This window comes from Bombina bombina, chromosome 6 (assembly GCF_027579735.1).
Source record: "Bombina bombina isolate aBomBom1 chromosome 6, aBomBom1.pri, whole genome shotgun sequence".
NCBI lineage: Eukaryota > Metazoa > Chordata > Amphibia > Anura > Bombinatoridae > Bombina > Bombina bombina.
In genome coordinates this window covers 476,667,257-476,684,621 of record NC_069504.1, presented here as the reverse complement: position 1 = coordinate 476,684,621, position 17,365 = coordinate 476,667,257, and the positions used below count along the sequence as shown (strand labels likewise).

Genomic DNA, 17,365 nt, shown 5'->3' with positions numbered 1-17,365 from the left:
ATTACGTCTTTCTTGTCTTTCTGGTTGAGTGTCATTCGCTTGGCTAATAAGAAAGCAGGACAGCAGCCTCCTGAGAGGATTACGGCTCATTCCACTAGAGCAGTTGCTTCTTCCTGGGCTTTTAAGAATGAAGCCTCTATGGATCAGGCTGCTACCTGGTCCTCCTTACATACTTTTTCTAAATTTTACAAATTTGATGTGTTTTCTTCGGCTGAAGCAGCTTTCGGGAGAAAGGTTTTGCAGGCTGTGGTGCCCTCAGATTAAGGTCCGCCTTTTTCTTTATTCCCTCCCGTTATTCCTTCAGTGTCCTCTGGAGCTTGGGTATTGTTTTCCCAACAGTAAGGAATGAAGTCATAGGAGCATATGTATCAAGCTCTGAATGGAGCTTGATGCCCTGTGTTTCTGGCTAGCCTGCAGACTCGACAGAAATAGCAGTTATGAAGCAGCGGTCACAAAGACCGCTGCACCATAACCTGTCCGCCTGCTCTGAGCAGGCGGACAGACATCGCCGGAAATCAACCCGATGTGAGCTGCTGGTGCAATGCTGAATACGGAGAGCGTATTGCTCGCCGTATTCAGCGCACTGTCGGATCAGGTCCGACAGACCTTGATAACTATGGGCCATAGACTCTCCTCTCTTTTTTGGACGGCTCCCTTTTTGTTTTTCTTCTAGCACCTTTATACCCTGATGTTTCTCCTATTTTTCCTCGTTCCCTCGAATGACTGGGGGGATGGGGGAAGTGGAAGGGATATTTAAGCCTTTGGTTGTGGTGTCTTTGCCTCCTCCTGGTGGCCAGGTGTTGTATTTTCCAACAGTAAGGAATGAAGTTGTGGACTCTCCCTGCCAGGAAAGTAAGGAATTTATCTGATAAGCATAAATTTAGTTTTTTTTGTTTGTTTTTTTTGTTTACAAACTTGATGTATTATGTGTATTGCAAATATATTACAGCAACAGATAAGATAATTGTGTAATGTGTTAAAATTTAGAATTATGAATCGTATTCACATCCAGTTTACTTCCCATTATCTGGACATTTCTTTGCTGTTATTGATTTATAGTCCACAAACGCACAAGTTAATTATTAAATACTCATAATTAATCTATTAGTTCACTCAGCTTGAATATGAATATATACATATATATATATGTGGTTTTGGGCAGGGTTTGTTTGTCAATAACTGTGGGACTTCCTCTTCCTCCCTCTCTTCTATGCACCCTCTCCCTTCCTCCTCTCCTTCACTTCTCTCCCTCATGTGCCATTTCTCCCTCCTCTCCTCACCTATCATTTACTTTGGAAATACTATGAGAAATAAAAAAAGTCATGTTACACCCTGACCGAAAATAAAATGATGGCTAAAAAAGGCCTAAAACCTGAGGGCAGCAGATTTTTGAGTGCCTAGGGCAGCACAAAACCTAAATACGTCATTGTACCTGTATTATTATACCTTGTACCCAAGCCTCTGCAGACTGCCCTCTTATTTCAGTTATTTTGACAGACATGCATTTTAGCCAATCAGTGCTGACTCATAAATAACTCCACTGGAATGAGAACAATGTTATCTATATGGTACACAAGAACTGGCTCTGTTTAACTGTAAAACTGTCAAAATGCACTGAGATAAGAGGCAGAATTCAAGGGCTTAGAAATTAACATAGAAGCTTACCTTGGTTTAGCTTTCAACAAAGAATACCAAGAGAACATATCAAATTTGATGATAAAAGTACATTGGGAAGTTGTTTAAAATTGCATGCCCTATCTGAATCATGAAAGTTTAATTTTGACTTGACTGTCCCTTAAACAGCTCTGTTCTAAATGTTCTCAATCCTGACAAAATAAATCTTGAATTGCCTTGCCCTTGTATTGCAGACTAGCCCACACTACATTGTTCCCTCAACCTTCAACCAGTACATTGTAAGCTTTTTAAAGCAGACTCTCTTCTTCCTGTAATAATTGTTTTTATTTATTTAGTTTGTCAGTGCTTTAAAGAAAAAGTTAAAGGGACACTCAGGTTAAATTAAATTTTCATGATTCAGATACAGCATGTAATTTTAAACAACTTTCCAATTTACTTCCATTAAAAAAATGTGCACAGTCTTTTATATTTACAATTTTGAGTCACCAGATCCTACTGAGCATGTGCAAGAATTCACAGACTATACATATATGCATTTGTGATTGGCTGATTGCTATCACATAGTACAAGGGGAGTGGAAATATACATAACTTTGAAATTTGTTATAAAAAAATCTACTACTCATTGTCTTGTTATCTTGCATTTGTTGATTATGCAAATCTAATGTGTTGACTGGTCCTTTAATAATAATAATAATAATGAGTATTTTTTGTTAATGAAAGTTAGTACAATTAAATACATTTCTAACATAAATATGTAAAATAAAAAACGCCTTTAACATAGCTCTGGGGAAACTTTAAATGTGGCAATATTGGAGCATATGAAACTGCTAATTATTGCAAACACACTATACAAATACTTGAGTGACAGACAAGTATCAGTGTGTGTACAAACCAATCAGTGGATCAGTTTGCTTTGAGGTTGTGATTGAGGTAAAACAATGGTATTCTGAGACCGTATGATCTCAGCATACATTGCACTGTGATTTCATTTAACAAATGCAATAGCATCTATACATAAACCTTATATACTTTTGTACATAGGAACAGAAAATATCTAAGGGACTACTACACAATAGTTATTTAAACATCAATAATTAAAATATATATAGTCACAAATAATATAGACTATTCACTCACCGCAGGATTTCTTTTCTTGTAAAGAATGTGCAGTCCTGAAAAAAAAAAACTTTCTTTAATAAATAGTTTACATTCAAATATATTTACACGGTACTCATATTTTCCTGATCATTCTTAATCATTTGTGATTCTCTTTTTTAATTATCAACCCTTAAGGATCCTGAATACATCTGTTTTGCCTGGTTAGTGTATGTTCTGAAGGAGATAAATAAAATTCCCTGTTTGTTAAAGAATTGTTTAAAACAAATTACTTTCTTTTACTATGTGTTTAACCCCTTATATACAAGTGGTTATATGAATCAAAGCAAACATTTTACTCTTCTTCCCCACACAGATGAGGATACAGTTGGTGAGCCAATCAGGAAAAGGCATACAATACACAAGTATGCTCCATTCCCCTAGTACATCCTCATCTGGAGCAGAATAAGGGTTTTCCAGGAGCACAAATTCAACATAAACACATACTAATACTAAAATAAAGTACCAAATAGAACTATTTTTCTTTATACTAGAACGTACTTTTAACTGGACTGGATATGATTAGACATACAGTACTTATGATCAGTAGATAATTGCATTGCATACTTCACATATAATATCATTGCTGTACATTATAATGTATATACAAATGTATGTTTCCTAATAAAGTTAGTGTTCTCTTCTAAAATATTCAGAATTGAGACTCTGTATCTACCAACAAGAACTCTCTGTGACTGTGACCTGAATACTGGCAGCATATTAATCAGTAAGAACAGCTTAGATCGCTGTTCAACCAACTGTGACCAACTCCCATGGCCGGAGAAAACCTCAGTTGTTCTAAATAAGCTGATTCCCCCCACAGAGAAGTTTGTAAAATCATTTATTGAGTACCATCTGCATGATAGGAAATAGAAGAAACTACTGATGGGAAACAGAAGCACAACAATTCATCAATTCTATGTACAATGTTAAAGCAATGTAAATTTATAGAGTAACTGTGCATATTAAAGGGACGTGGTACTCAAAACGTTTCTATCATCTATATGAAATCCGTTAAACATGCACAAAATGAAAAAAAAATGTGAATAATATGATGTAAAACTCATCATATTAAAAAAAAAAAAAAACAGAATTTATGCTTACCTGATAAATTTCTTTCTCTTGTGATGTATCGAGTCCACGGATTCATCCATACGTGTGGGATATTCTCCTTCCCAACAGGAAGTGGCAGAGAGAGCACCCACAGCAGAGCTGTCTATATAGCTCCTCCCTTAGCTCCACCCCCCCAGTCATTCGACCGAAGGCTAGGAAGAAAAAGGAGAAACTATAGGGTGCAGTGGTGACTGAAGTTTTTTAAAGAAAAATATACTACCTGTCTTAAATAAACAGGGCGGGCCGTGGACTCGATACATCACAAGAGAAAGAAATTTATCAGGTAAGCATAAATTCTGTTTTCTCTTGTAAGATGTATCGAGTCCACGGATTCATCCATACTTGTGGGATATCAATACCAAAGCTTTAGGACACGGATGAAGGGAGGGACAAGACAGGTACCTTAAACGGAAGGCACCACTGCTTGTAGAACCTTTCTCCCAAAAATATCCTCCGAAGAAGCAAAAGTATCGAATTTGGAAAATTTGGAAAAAGTATGAAGCGAAGACCAAGTCGCCGCCTTACAAATCTGTTCAACAGAAGCCTCATTTTTAAAAGCCCATGTGGAAGCCACTGCTCTAGTAGAATGAGTAGTAATTATTTCAGGAGGCTGCTGGCCAGCAGTCTCATAAGCCATAAGGATGATGCTTTTCAGCCAAAAAGAGAGGTAGCCGCAGCCTTTTGACCTCTCCGCTTACCAGAATAGACAACAAACAATGAAGATGTCTGACGGAAATATTTAGTTGCTTGTAAGTAGAACTTTAAAGCACGAACCACATCAAGATTGTGCAACAGACGTTCCTTCTTTGAAGAAGGATTAGGACACAGCGAAGGAACAACAATTTCCTGATTGATATTCCTATTAGAAACAACCTTAGGAAGGAATCCAGGTTTGGTACGTAAAACCACCTTATCTGCATAGAAAACAAGATAAGGTGAGTCACACTGTAAAGCAGATAACTCAGAAACTCTTCGAGCCGAAGAGATAGCTACTAAAAACAAAACTTTCCAAGATAGAAGCTTAATATCTATGGAATGCATAGGTTCAAACGGAACCCCTTGAAGAACTTTAAGAACCAAGTTTAGGCTCCATGGTGGAGCAACAGGTTTAAATACAGGCTTGATCCTGACCAAGGCCTGACTAAATGCTTGAACGTCTGGAACATCTGCCAGACATTTGTGTAAAAGAATAGACAGAGCAGATATTTGTCCCTTTAAGGAACTAGCTGATAATCCTTTCTCCAATCCTTCTTGGAGAAAGGACAAAATTCTAGGAATCCTAATCTTACTCCATGAGTAACCCTTGGATTCACACCAACAAAGATATTTGCGCCAAATTTTATGATAGATTTTCCTGTTAACAGGCTTTCTAGCCTGAATCAGGGTATCAATGACCGACTCAGAGAAACCACGCTTTGATAGAATCAGGCGTTCAATCTCCAAGCAGTCAGACGCAGAGAAATTAGATTTGGATGCTTGAACTGACCTTGGATTAGAAGGTCCTGCCTCATTGGCAGAGTCCACGGTGGAACAGATGACATGTCCACCAGGTCTGCATACCAAGTCCTGCGTGGCCACGCAGGCGCTATCAGAATCACCGAAGCTCTCTCCTGCTTGATTCTGGCAACCAGACCTGGGAGGAGAGGAAACGGTGGAAATACATAAGACAGATTGAAGGACCAGGGCACTGCTAGAGCATCTATCAGTACCGCCTAGGGATCCTGGGACCTGGACCTGTAACGAGGAAGTTTGGCGTTCTGTCGGGACGCCATCAGATCCAATTCTGGTGTGCCCCATAGCTGAGTCAGCTGGGCAAAAACCTCTGGATGGAGCTCCCACTCCCCCGGATGAAAAGTCTGACGACTTAGGAAATCCGCCTCCCAGTTCTCTACCCCTGGGATATGGATTGCTGAGAGATGGCAAGAGTGATCCTCCGCCCCTCGGATTATTTTGGTTACCTCCATCATCGCTAGAGAACTCTGTGTTCCTCCTTGATGATTGATATAGGCTACAGTCATGATGTTGTCCGACTGAAATCTGATGAATTTGGCCGCAGCTAGCTGAGGCCATGCCTGAAGCACATTGAATATTGCTCTCAGTTCTAGAATGTTTATCGGGAGGAGAGATTCCTCCTGAGACCATAAGCCCTGTGCTTTCAGGGATTTCCAGACTGCATCCCAGCCTAGCAGGCTGGCATCTGTCATTACTATGAGCCACTCTGGCCTACGGAAACACATTCCCTGAGCCAGGTGGTCCTGAGACAACCACCAGAGAAGAGAATCTCTGGTCTCTTGATCCAGATGCAGTTGAGGAGATAAATCTGCATAATCCCCATTCCACTGTTTGAGCATGCATAGTTGCAGTGGTCTGAGGTGTAGGCGGGCATAAGGAACTATGTCCATTGCCGCTACCATGAGTCCGATTACCTCCATACACTGAGCCCCTGATGGCCGAGGAATGGAATGAAGAGCTCGGCAAGTGATTAAAAGTTTTGTCACCACACTCACTTTGCCCTTCCTAGCAGTTAAGCAGGCAGAGAGAATGACTGGGGTGGAGCTAAGGGAGGAGCTATATAGACAACTCTGCTGTGGGTGCTCTCTCTGCCACTTCCTGTTGGGAAGGAGAATATCCCACAAGTATGGATGAATCCGTGGACTCGATACATCTTACAAGAGAAATCTGGTTCGCCTATCAACCTCATAGGGTTTATTGACGCTACCCACATGTGTGTTTATTAGCACTAGATTTCCTTAGCCTAATTACAAGTAGGTTGTGATTTATCACCCGCTCTAAATTTATCAGGGACATCCTTATAGTAAACAGGAAAAGCAAGACAACTCAGATAGAGATGTTGTAAAATAAGTTTAACATTTCTTGCAGTTTAGTGTTAAATGTTTGATCAGTCTGAATATTTTGCTTCAATTCTTTTGTGGGTCAATGGACATGACATGTTCTCTATTCCCTCTAACAGAGATCATTTCATTACGTATTTCAGAGCTATGTTTTTTTTTTTTAAATGTATTGATATGCTTCTGTGCTGAATAACTAAGCCAACTTTTTTTGGAGTTGTCCCAGTAAGCCACTTAGCAATGACATCCGTTTCAAATCTACCAATGCTCTTAGAGAATATACATAAGACTAGATTCATGGAGACTTGTTAGTCTGCCAAGGTATCACGTCATTAAAGAGACAGTGATATCAAAATTAAACTTTCTAGTTAACTTCTACCATCATTGTTGCTCCAACTAAGAATGCCAAGAGAATGAAGCAACATTAATAATAAAAGTACATAGGAAAGTTGCGGAAAATATTGTTTTTTTCATGTCTCCTTAAATGGACACAAGTCAAAAACATAATTTATGCTTACCTGATAAATTTATTTCTCTTGTAGTGTATCCAGTCCACGGATCATCCATTACTTGTGGGATATTCTCCTTCCCAACAGGAAGTTGCAAGAGGATCACCCACAGCAGAGCTGCTATATAGCTCCTCCCCTAACTGTCATATCCAGTCATTCGACCGAAAACAAACAGAGAAAGGAGAAACCATAGGGTGCAGTGGTGACTGTAGTTTAATTAAAATTTAGACCTGCCTTAAAAGGACAGGGCGGGCCGTGGACTGGATACACTACAAGAGAAATAAATTTATCAGGTAAGCATAAATTATGTTTTCTCTTGTTAAGTGTATCCAGTCCACGGATCATCCATTACTTGTGGGATACCAATACCAAAGCTAAAGTACACGGATGATGGGAGGGACAAGGCAGGATTAAGCGTAAGGAACCTGTAATAGTCTGTATTTGTAGCAATTTGAACAAGCATTTAATTTTGTTTTATAAATAAGAACCAACAATTTCCTCAAAAGTAGGTTTGTAACATAAAAGAAGCTTGATGAATTCGTTGTCAGTGCTTCATATAATGTATTACTATTTGCCCAATAAGTGACAGTTTATTAACTTCATAAACTGTATTACTTTCAGGGCATTTGATAATGCAAACAGTTCAAATTAAGCAGTAACGTAAAATATAGTATTCCTTAATTAGGCAGGTAAAGTTCATCAAAATAAGTAAGGATAACGATTAATAATAAAATAATTAGGTCTGACCTGAGAACACAGGAATTGTTACTTGTCCGTTTGTTATGAACAGCAGCGTGGTACTCAGAGGGAGAGCGGTTGCGGCTGCAGCTGATGACGTCACCGCTACTTGCTGTGCTGTGTATGAAGCTGCTTGAATCCTGTTACCTTGTAAATGCTTCAGGGTTTGATGTCGAGTTAGTTTGATTTCCTTATAGTATGAAATATCTTCCAGTGTTGAATTGAGTAGAAGAGCTGCTAGATGTAGGAATGAAAAATAAGAGATGTTATCAGTAACTCTTCAAATAAGAATTTATGAGGCTGTTGGAGAGTGAGGAAAACTCTCAGTGTAACGCTTGTGCTGTGAATCCTTTCTCAATTAACCAGCAATGAATGCTGGGGGGAAGTGCTTGATATAGGAGGCTCTTAAAGGGACAGATCATTAGCAAGCAGTAACCCTGACAGAGCCCCCCACAAAAAGAACCACAGCGAGGTTCAAGGCCTAGGACGATCAGGGTTACGTCTATGGAAGAGGGAAATCAGACGTGGAGCAGATATGTTCGAGGCAGGCTCCCAGGAATCATCCTCATGGCCAAAACCTTTCCAATGAACCAAATAGAAAAGATTCCCACGACGTAGTCTAGAATCCAGAATGCTATGAACCTCATACTGGCAATCAAGATTAGCAGAAGGTATTGGGTCTTCTGATGTAATATTTGTTATGGGTAGGTTGCAAGGTTTGATAAGAGACACATGGAAAGTTGGATGTATCTTAAAAGTTGATGGTAGTTGGAGTGTAACTGTTGTTGGACCATTTACCCTGACGATAGGGTAAGGACCCAAAAAGAGTTTACCTAGTTTCCTACAAGGATAAGGTATCTTGAGGTTCTTAGTGGAGAGCCATACTTGTTGTCCTACGGAATATTGAGGACTAGGTCTGTGGCGAAGATCGTAGTACCTGCGTTGTGATGCCTGTGCCTGAAGAATATGTTCACGAATTGAAGAAAAGTTAGCAGAAATGTCATTAACCAGATCATTCACCTGAGGACATGGGGTGTCAATCTTCGGAAGTAGTGTGAAATTTGGATGTAAACCATAATTTATAAAAAATGGTGATGTGCCAGTTGTAGAACTCTTATTATTATTATAGGCAAATTCTGCTAGGGGCAAGTAGGTGGCCCAAGAATCTTGTTGGTGAGAGCAGAAACAACGTAGGTATTGCTCTAGCCACTGGTTCACCCTCTCCGTCTGCCCATTCATCTGAGGATGGTAAGCAGTGGTGAGTTTTTGTTCTATATGCAGAGCAGCACACAAATTTCTCCAGAACTTAGATGTGAATTGGGTTCCACGGTCACTAAGGATGGTTTTAGGTATTCCATGCAGTCTTACAATATTTTGAATGAACAATTCACTGGTGAACTTGGAAGTGGGTAGGGAGGTAACCGGTATGAAATGTGCCATCTTTGAGAATAGATCGGTGACAACCATTATAGTGGTATATTTGTTGGAGAGAGGTAAGTCCACGATAAAGTCTAGGGATACCGCCTCCCAGGGTACTTGAGGTACAGGTAAAGGCTGTAAAAGACCCACAGGGAGTTGTTTAGAAGGTTTGGAGGTTGCGCATATAACACATTTAGAAATATATTCTTTGAGATCGAGGTTAAGAGTAGGCCACCAAAAAGATCTCTTAAGTAAATCCAAAGTTTTATCCCTTCCCATGTGTCCAGCAAGGGGAGACTCATGAACTGTTTTCAAGATTGAAGATCTAAGATTTGGAGGTATGTATAGCTTCCCGTCCTTATAGAGTAAGCCATCAGAATTGTAAGTAAGATCTGTATGAGGTACTGATGGATCAATAGCAGTAGCATCTTTTATCACTGTAGTTAGACTTGTTATAACTCCAATGATAGAGTCCTTAGGAACAATAGTAGTAGGAATGCATGGTATTATAGGTTTAGGACCTTGTCTAGAGAGGGCGTCAGCCTTGCCATTTTTTGTACCAGGCCTGTAGGTAATGATGTAATGGAAACGAGAGAAATAAAGACTCCAGCGTAATTGTCTGGAGGATAGAGTTCGATTAGACTGAAGATATTGCAGATTTTTGTGGTCAGTATATATGACAGTTGGTTGTGTTGCACCCTCAAGCAAATGCCTCCAGTGATCGAAGGAACACTTTATTGCAAGTAATTCTTTCTCGCCAACTGGATAATTTAACTCTGCTGGTTGCATCAATCTAGAGAAGAATGCGACCGGATGTAAGGGTTCTTTGAATGATTTCCTTTGAGAGAGGATTGCCCCTATTGCGAACTCAGAAGTGTCAACTTCCAGGATAAATTGCTTTTCTAAATCCGGGTATTGGAGAATGGGTGCTGTAGTGAATTTATTTTTTAAAAGGTCAAATACCTGTTGAGTATGGCTTGTCCACCTGAAAGGATGATTCAATTTGGTGAGTTCAGTAAGAGGTTTGGTAATAGCAGCAAATCCAGGAATGAATTTCCTATAATAATTTGAGAAGCCAAGGAAACGTTGAACATCTTTCTTACATTGAGGAGTCGGCCAATTATGAATGGCCTGAACCTTGTCATCTTGCATCTTGATTCCTTCAGGAGAGATGTTATACCCCAGAAAAGAGATATTATTTGATTCAAATATACATTTTTCTAGTTTAGCGTATAGGTTATTTTTTCGTAACCTAGTGAGAACTTCTCTAACATGCATTCTATGTTGATCTAAATTTTGTGAGTAAACTAGAATATCGTCCAAATAGACAACAACATATACATCCAAAATATCTCTGAAAAGATCATTGATTAAGCATTGGAATGTTGCTGGGGCATTGCACAGACCGAATGGCATCACTGTATATTCGAATAGCCCATATCTAGTCCGAAAAGCAGTGAGCCATTCGTCGCCAGCTCTCATTCGTATAAGATTATAGGCACCTCGAAGATCCAATTTAGTGAAAATTGAGGCCCCCCTTAATCTTTCAATTAATTCAGGGATTAAGGGTAGGGGGTACCTGTTTTTCCTGGTACGCCTGTTCAATTCCCTGTAATCAATGATTGGTCTTAACGTGCCATCTTTATTGGTAACAAAAAATATGCCTGCACCTGCAGGAGAGGTACTAGGTCTTATAAAACCTTTTCGGAGGTTCTCATCGATATAATTTTTAAGGTGTTCTAGTTCTGGTTTAGAAAGGGGGTAGATATGTCCATAGGGAATTGAAACTCCTGGGAGTAAATCAATAGGACAATCGTAATCCCTATGAGGGGGCAAACATTCAGCTTCTTTTTTATTAAAAACATCTGAGAAGTCTGCATATTGTTTGGGTAAAATATTATCCTCAACCTGTAGCATAATTAAATCTGATGATGTCTCACCATTTTGAGTGAGATGAGGAAAAGATAAACTGAGGTCATTCCAGTTTATAGTTGGTTTGTGTTTACAAAACCAATTTATACCAAGGATTACATTAAACATTGGTGAAGATATGACATCAAAAGTGAGTGTTTCTGTGATGTGTGTGCAAGATAATACCTGTAATGGTGTAGTTTGGTGTGTGACAGGACCTGATTTTAAAAAAGAGCCATCAATGACCTTCACAGAGACTGGAGTTTTCTTAGAGACTAGAGGTATTTTATTCTGTTTCACAAAAGAAAAATCAACAAAATTTCTACATGAGCCGGTGTCCAGGATAGCTTCAGTTGTTATCCTGATTTGATCCCACTGTAAAATAATAGGGATAGTTAAATATGATGGTTTAATGGTTTTCATTAACAGGGATTCAGAGATGTTAGGCAACCTACCCTTCTTATTCCTAGCCAGAACTGGGCAGTCCTTTACTTCATGTGTAGGGCAGGCACAATACATGCACAAACTATGCAACTTCCTCCTAGTCTTTTCCTGAGAGGAGAGGGGACCCTTTATGAAGCCTATGTCCATAGGTTGTGGTGATTCCTTAGTTTGATAAACAGGTGTGGAGAGAAAGCTTTTTGTACCGCTAGCCTTTTCAGAGCGGCGTTCCCTAAGCCGTCTATCTATGTTAATAGTGAGAGAAAAGAAATCTTCCAATGAATCTGGAATACCTGTGCGTGAAAGCTCATCCTTTATATCCTCAGATAATCCTAAACGATATTGAGTTTTAAGGGAGACCTCATTCCATCCCGAATCACGGGCAGAAATTTTAAATTGTGTGATGTAAGACTCCACTGGGTTCTTTCTTTGTTTTAAAGATCTAAGTAAGTTTTCAGCTGTGACCTGTTTGAAAGGGTCATCATATAATGCTGACATTTGATCAAAGAATTCATCTAGAGATCCCAGTATTGCATCATCATTTTCAAAAAAAGAGTCAGCCCAAGCCCTAGGTTCCCCCCTCAAATATGATATCACAGTGAGCACTCTTGATCTTTCTGTGGGATAAGTACGTGGCTTTAATTGAAAAAGCAACAAACAGGAGTTTTTAAACTCTCTGAATCTTGAACGGTCACCAGAGAATTTTTCTGGGGGGGAGACCATAGGTTCAGGGATAGAATCTGCACTTGCAGGTTTAGGTGCCAGAGTCTCTCTTAAGCAGGCCTTCAAAGCCTGATTTTCCACTTGTAATTCATGGAAAGAACCTGATAAAGCTTCTAATCTGTCTGACAAGACTTGAACTTTATCACTTAAAAGATCTTGTTCCATAATTGCTGTTGAAAGTATATGTTTAGTATAGGATAATTCTGTGTACACAAACACTAAATCCTTTCTTCCTTATGGCTGGTTAATTCTGTAATAGTCTGTATTTGTAGCAATTTGAACAAGCATTTAATTTTGTTTTATAAATAAGAACCAACAATTTCCTCAAAAGTAGGTTTGTAACATAAAAGAAGCTTGATGAATTCGTTGTCAGTGCTTCATATAATGTATTACTATTTGCCCAATAAGTGACAGTTTATTAACTTCATAAACTGTATTACTTTCAGGGCATTTGATAATGCAAACAGTTCAAATTAAGCAGTAAAGTAAAATATAGTATTCCTTAATTAGGCAGGTAAAGTTCATCAAAATAAGTAAGGATAACGATTAATAATAAAATAATTAGGTCTGACCTGAGAACACAGGAATTGTTACTTGTCCGTTTGTTATGAACAGCAGCGTGGTACTCAGAGGGAGAGCGGTTGCGGCTGCAGCTGATGACGTCACCGCTACTTGCTGTGCTGTGTATGAAGCTGCTTGAATCCTGTTACCTTGTAAATGCTTCAGGGTTTGATGTCGAGTTAGTTTGATTTCCTTATAGTATGAAATATCTTCCAGTGTTGAATTGAGTAGAAGAGCTGCTAGATGTAGGAATGAAAAATAAGAGATGTTATCAGTAACTCTTCAAATAAGAATTTATGAGGCTGTTGGAGAGTGAGGAAAACTCTCAGTGTAACGCTTGTGCTGTGAATCCTTTCTCAATTAACCAGCAATGAATGCTGGGGGGAAGTGCTTGATATAGGAGGCTCTTAAAGGGACAGATCATTAGCAAGCAGTAACCCTGACAGAACCACTGCCTGAAGAACCGTTCTCCCAAACACAGCCTCCGAAGAAGCAAAAGTATCAAATTTGTAAAATTTTGAAAAAGTGTGAAGCGAAGACCAAGTCGCAGCCTTGCAAATCTGTTCAACAGAGGCCTCATTTTTGAAGGCCCAGGTGGAAGCCACAGCTCTAGTAGAATAAGCTGTAATCCTTTCAGGGGGCTGCTGTCCAGCAGTCTCATAGGCTAGGCGTATTACGCTCCGAAGCCAAAAGGAAAGAGAGGTTGCCGAAGCTTTTTGACCTCTCCTCTGTCCAGAGTAAACGACAAACAGGGAAGATGTTTGACGAAAATCTTTAGTACCTTGTAAGTAAAACTTCAATGTACGGACTACGTCCAGATTATGTAAAAAACGTTCCTTCTATGAGGAAGGATTAGGGCACAACGATGGAACAACAATCTCTTGATGGATATTCTTGTTAGAAACCACCTTAGGTAAAAACCCAGGTTTGGTAAGCAGAACTACCTTATCTGCATGAAAAATCAGATAAGAAGAATCACATTGTAAGGCAGATAGCTCAGAGACTCTCCGAGCCGAGGAAATAGCCATCAAAAACAGAACTTTCCAAGATAAAAGTTTAATATCAATGGAATGAAGGGGTTCAAACGGAACTCCTTGAAGAACCTTAAGAACCAAGTTTAAGCTCCACGGGGGAGCAACAGGTTTAAACACAGGCTTAATTCTAACCAAAGCCTGGCAAAATGCCTGGACGTCTGGAACCTCTGCCAGACGCTTGTGCAAAAGAATAGACAGAGCAGAAATCTGTCCCTTTAAGGAACTAGCTGATAATCCTTTGTCCAAGCCCTCTTGGAGAAAAGACAATATTCTAGGAATCCTAACCTTACTCCATGAGTAATTCTTGGATTCACACCAATAAAGATATTTACTCCATATCTTGTGGTAGATTTTCCTGGTAACAGGCTTTCGTGCCTGTATTAAAGTATCAATGACTGACTCGGAGAAGCCACGCTTTGATAGAATCAATCGTTCAATCTCCATGCAGTCAGTCTCAGAGAAATTAGACTTGGATGATTGAAAGGACCTTGTATCAGAAGGTCCTGTCTTAGAGGCAGAGTCCATGGTGGAAAGGATGACATGTCCACTAGGTCTGCATACCAAGTCCTGCGTGGCCACGCAGGTGCTATCAGAATCACCGATGCTCTCTCCTGTTTGATTTTGGCAATCAGTCGAGGGAGCAAAGGAAACGGTGGAAACACATAAGCCAGGTTGAAGAACCAAGGCGCTGCTAGAGCATCTATCAGCGTTGCTTCTGGGTCCCTGGACCTGGATCCGTAACAAGGAAGCTTGGCGTTCTGGCGAGACGCCATGAGATCCAACTCTGGTTTGCCCCAACGATGAATCAACTGAGCAAACACCTCCGGATGGAGTTCCCACTCCCCCGGATGGAAAGTCTGACGACTTCGAAAATCCGCCTCCCAGTTCTCCACGCCTGGGATATGGATTGCTGACAGGTGGCAAGAGTGGTACTCTGCCCAGCGAATTATTTTTGAGACTTCTAAAATCGCTAGGGAACTCCTGGTTCCCCCTTGATGGTTGATGTAAGCCACAGTCGTGATGTTGTCCGACTGAAATCTGATGAACCTCAGTGTTGCTAACTGAGGCCAAGAAGCCAGAAGAGCATTGAATATCGCTCTTAACTCCAGAATATTTATTGGAAGAAGTTTCTCCTCCTGAGTCCACGATCCCTGTGCCTTCAGGGAATTCCAGACTGCACCCCAACCTAGAAGGCTGGCATCTGTTGTTACAATTGTCCAATCTGGCCTGCGAAAGGTCATACCCTTGGACAGGTGTACCCGAGACAACCACCAGAGAAGAGAATCTCTGGTCTCTTGATCCAGATTTAGCAGAGGGGACAAATCTGTGTAATCCCCATTCCACTGACTCAGCATGCATAATTGCAGCGGTCTGAGATGAAGGCGCACAAATGGCACTATGTCCATTGCCGCTACCATTAAGCCGATTACCTCCATACACTGAGCTACCGAAGGGCGCGGAATGGAGTGAAGAACACGGCAAGCATTTAGAAGTTTTGATAACCTGGACTCCGTCAGGTAAATTTTCATTTCTACAGAATCTATAAGAGTCCCTAAGAAGGAGACTCTTGTGAGTGGGGATAGAGAACTCTTTTCCTCGTTCACTTTCCACCCGTGCGACCTCAGAAATGCCAGAACTATCTCTGTATGAGACTTGGCAGCTTGAAAGCTTGACGCCTGTATCAGGATGTCGTCTAGATACGGAGCCACCGCTATGCCTCGCGGTCTTAGAACCGCCAGAAGTGAGCCCAGAACCTTTGTAAAGATTCTCGGGGCTGTAGCCAACCCGAAGGGAAGAGCTACAAATTGGTAATGCCTCTCTAGAAAGGCAAACCTTAGAAACCAATGATGATCTTTGTGAATCGGTATGTGAAGGTAGGCACCCTTTAAGTCCACTGTGGTCATGTACTGACCTTCTTGGATCATGGGTAGGATGGTCCGAATAGTTTCCATTTTGAAAGATGGAACTCTGAGGAATTTGTTTAAGATCTTTAGATCCAAAATTGGTCTGAAGGTTCCCTCTTTTTTGGGAACCACAAACAGATTCGAATAAAAACCCTGTCCTTGTTCCGTCCGCGGAACTGGATGGATCACTCCCATAACTAGGAGGTCTTGCACACAGCGTAGGAATGCCTCTTTCTTTATCTGATTTGCAGATAGCCTTGAAAGATGAAATCTCCCTTGTGGAGGGGAAGCTTTGAAGTCCAGAAGATATCCCTGAGATATGATCTCCCACGCCCAGGGATCCTGAACATCTCTTGCCCACGCCTGTACGAAGAGAGAAAGTCTGCCCCCTACTAGAGACGTCGCCGGATAGGGGGCCGTTCCTTCATGCTGTCTTAGAGGCAGCAGCAGGCTTTCTGGCCTGCTTGCCTTTGTTCCAGGACTGGTTAGGTTTCCAGGCCTGCTTAGATTGAGCAAAAGTTCCCTCTTGTTTTGAAGCGGAGGAAGTTGATGCTGCACCTGCCTTGAAATTTCGAAAGGCACGAAAATTAGAGTGTTTGGCCTTTGCTTTGGCCCTGTCCTGAGGAAGGGTGTGACCCTTACCTCCAGTAATGTCAGCAATAATTTCCTTCAAACCAGGCCCGAATAAGGTCTGCCCCTTGAAAGGAATGTTGAGTAATTTAGACTTCGAAGTCACGTCAGCTGACCAGGATTTAAGCCATAGCGCCCTACGTGCTTGGATGGCGAATCCGGAATTCGTAGCCGTTAGTTTAATCAAATGAACAATGGCATCAGAAACAAATGAGTTAGCTAGCTTAAGTGTTCTAAGCTTGTCAATAATTTCAGTCAATGGAGCTGTATGGATGGCCTCTTCCAGGGCCTCAAACCAGAATGCCGCCGCGGCCGTGACAGGCGCAATGCATGCAAAGGGCTGTAAAATAAAACCTTGTTGAATAAACATTTTCTTAAGGTAACCCTCCAATTTTTTATCCATTGGATCTGAAAAAGCACAACTGTCCTCAACCGGGATAGTAGTACGCTTTGCTAAAGTAGAAACTGCTCTCTCCACCTTAGGGACTGTCTGCCATAAGTCCCGTGTAGTGGCGTCTATTGGAAACATTTTTCTAAATATAGGAGGTGGGGAAAAAGGCACACCCGGTCTATCCCACTCCTTGCTAATAATTTCTGTAAGCCTTTTAGGTATAGGAAAAACATCAGTACACACCGGTACCGCATAGTATTTATCCAGCCTACACAATTTCTCTGGTACTGCAACTGTGTTACAGTCATTCAGAGCAGCTAATACCTCCCCAAGCAACACACGGAGGTTCT

General features: G+C 40.7%; 1 protein-coding gene across 1 annotated transcript in view; it reads right to left on the bottom strand.

Moving 5' to 3' along the window:
* Positions 1–17,365, bottom strand: part of CIB2 (calcium and integrin binding family member 2) — a 194,888-nt gene that overhangs the window by 107,415 nt on the left and 70,108 nt on the right. The window contains exon 2 of the mRNA XM_053717277.1: positions 2,775–2,809. Coding sequence (XP_053573252.1) covers positions 2,775–2,809 — 35 coding nt within the window. The remainder of the gene's footprint in view (positions 1–2,774; positions 2,810–17,365) is intronic.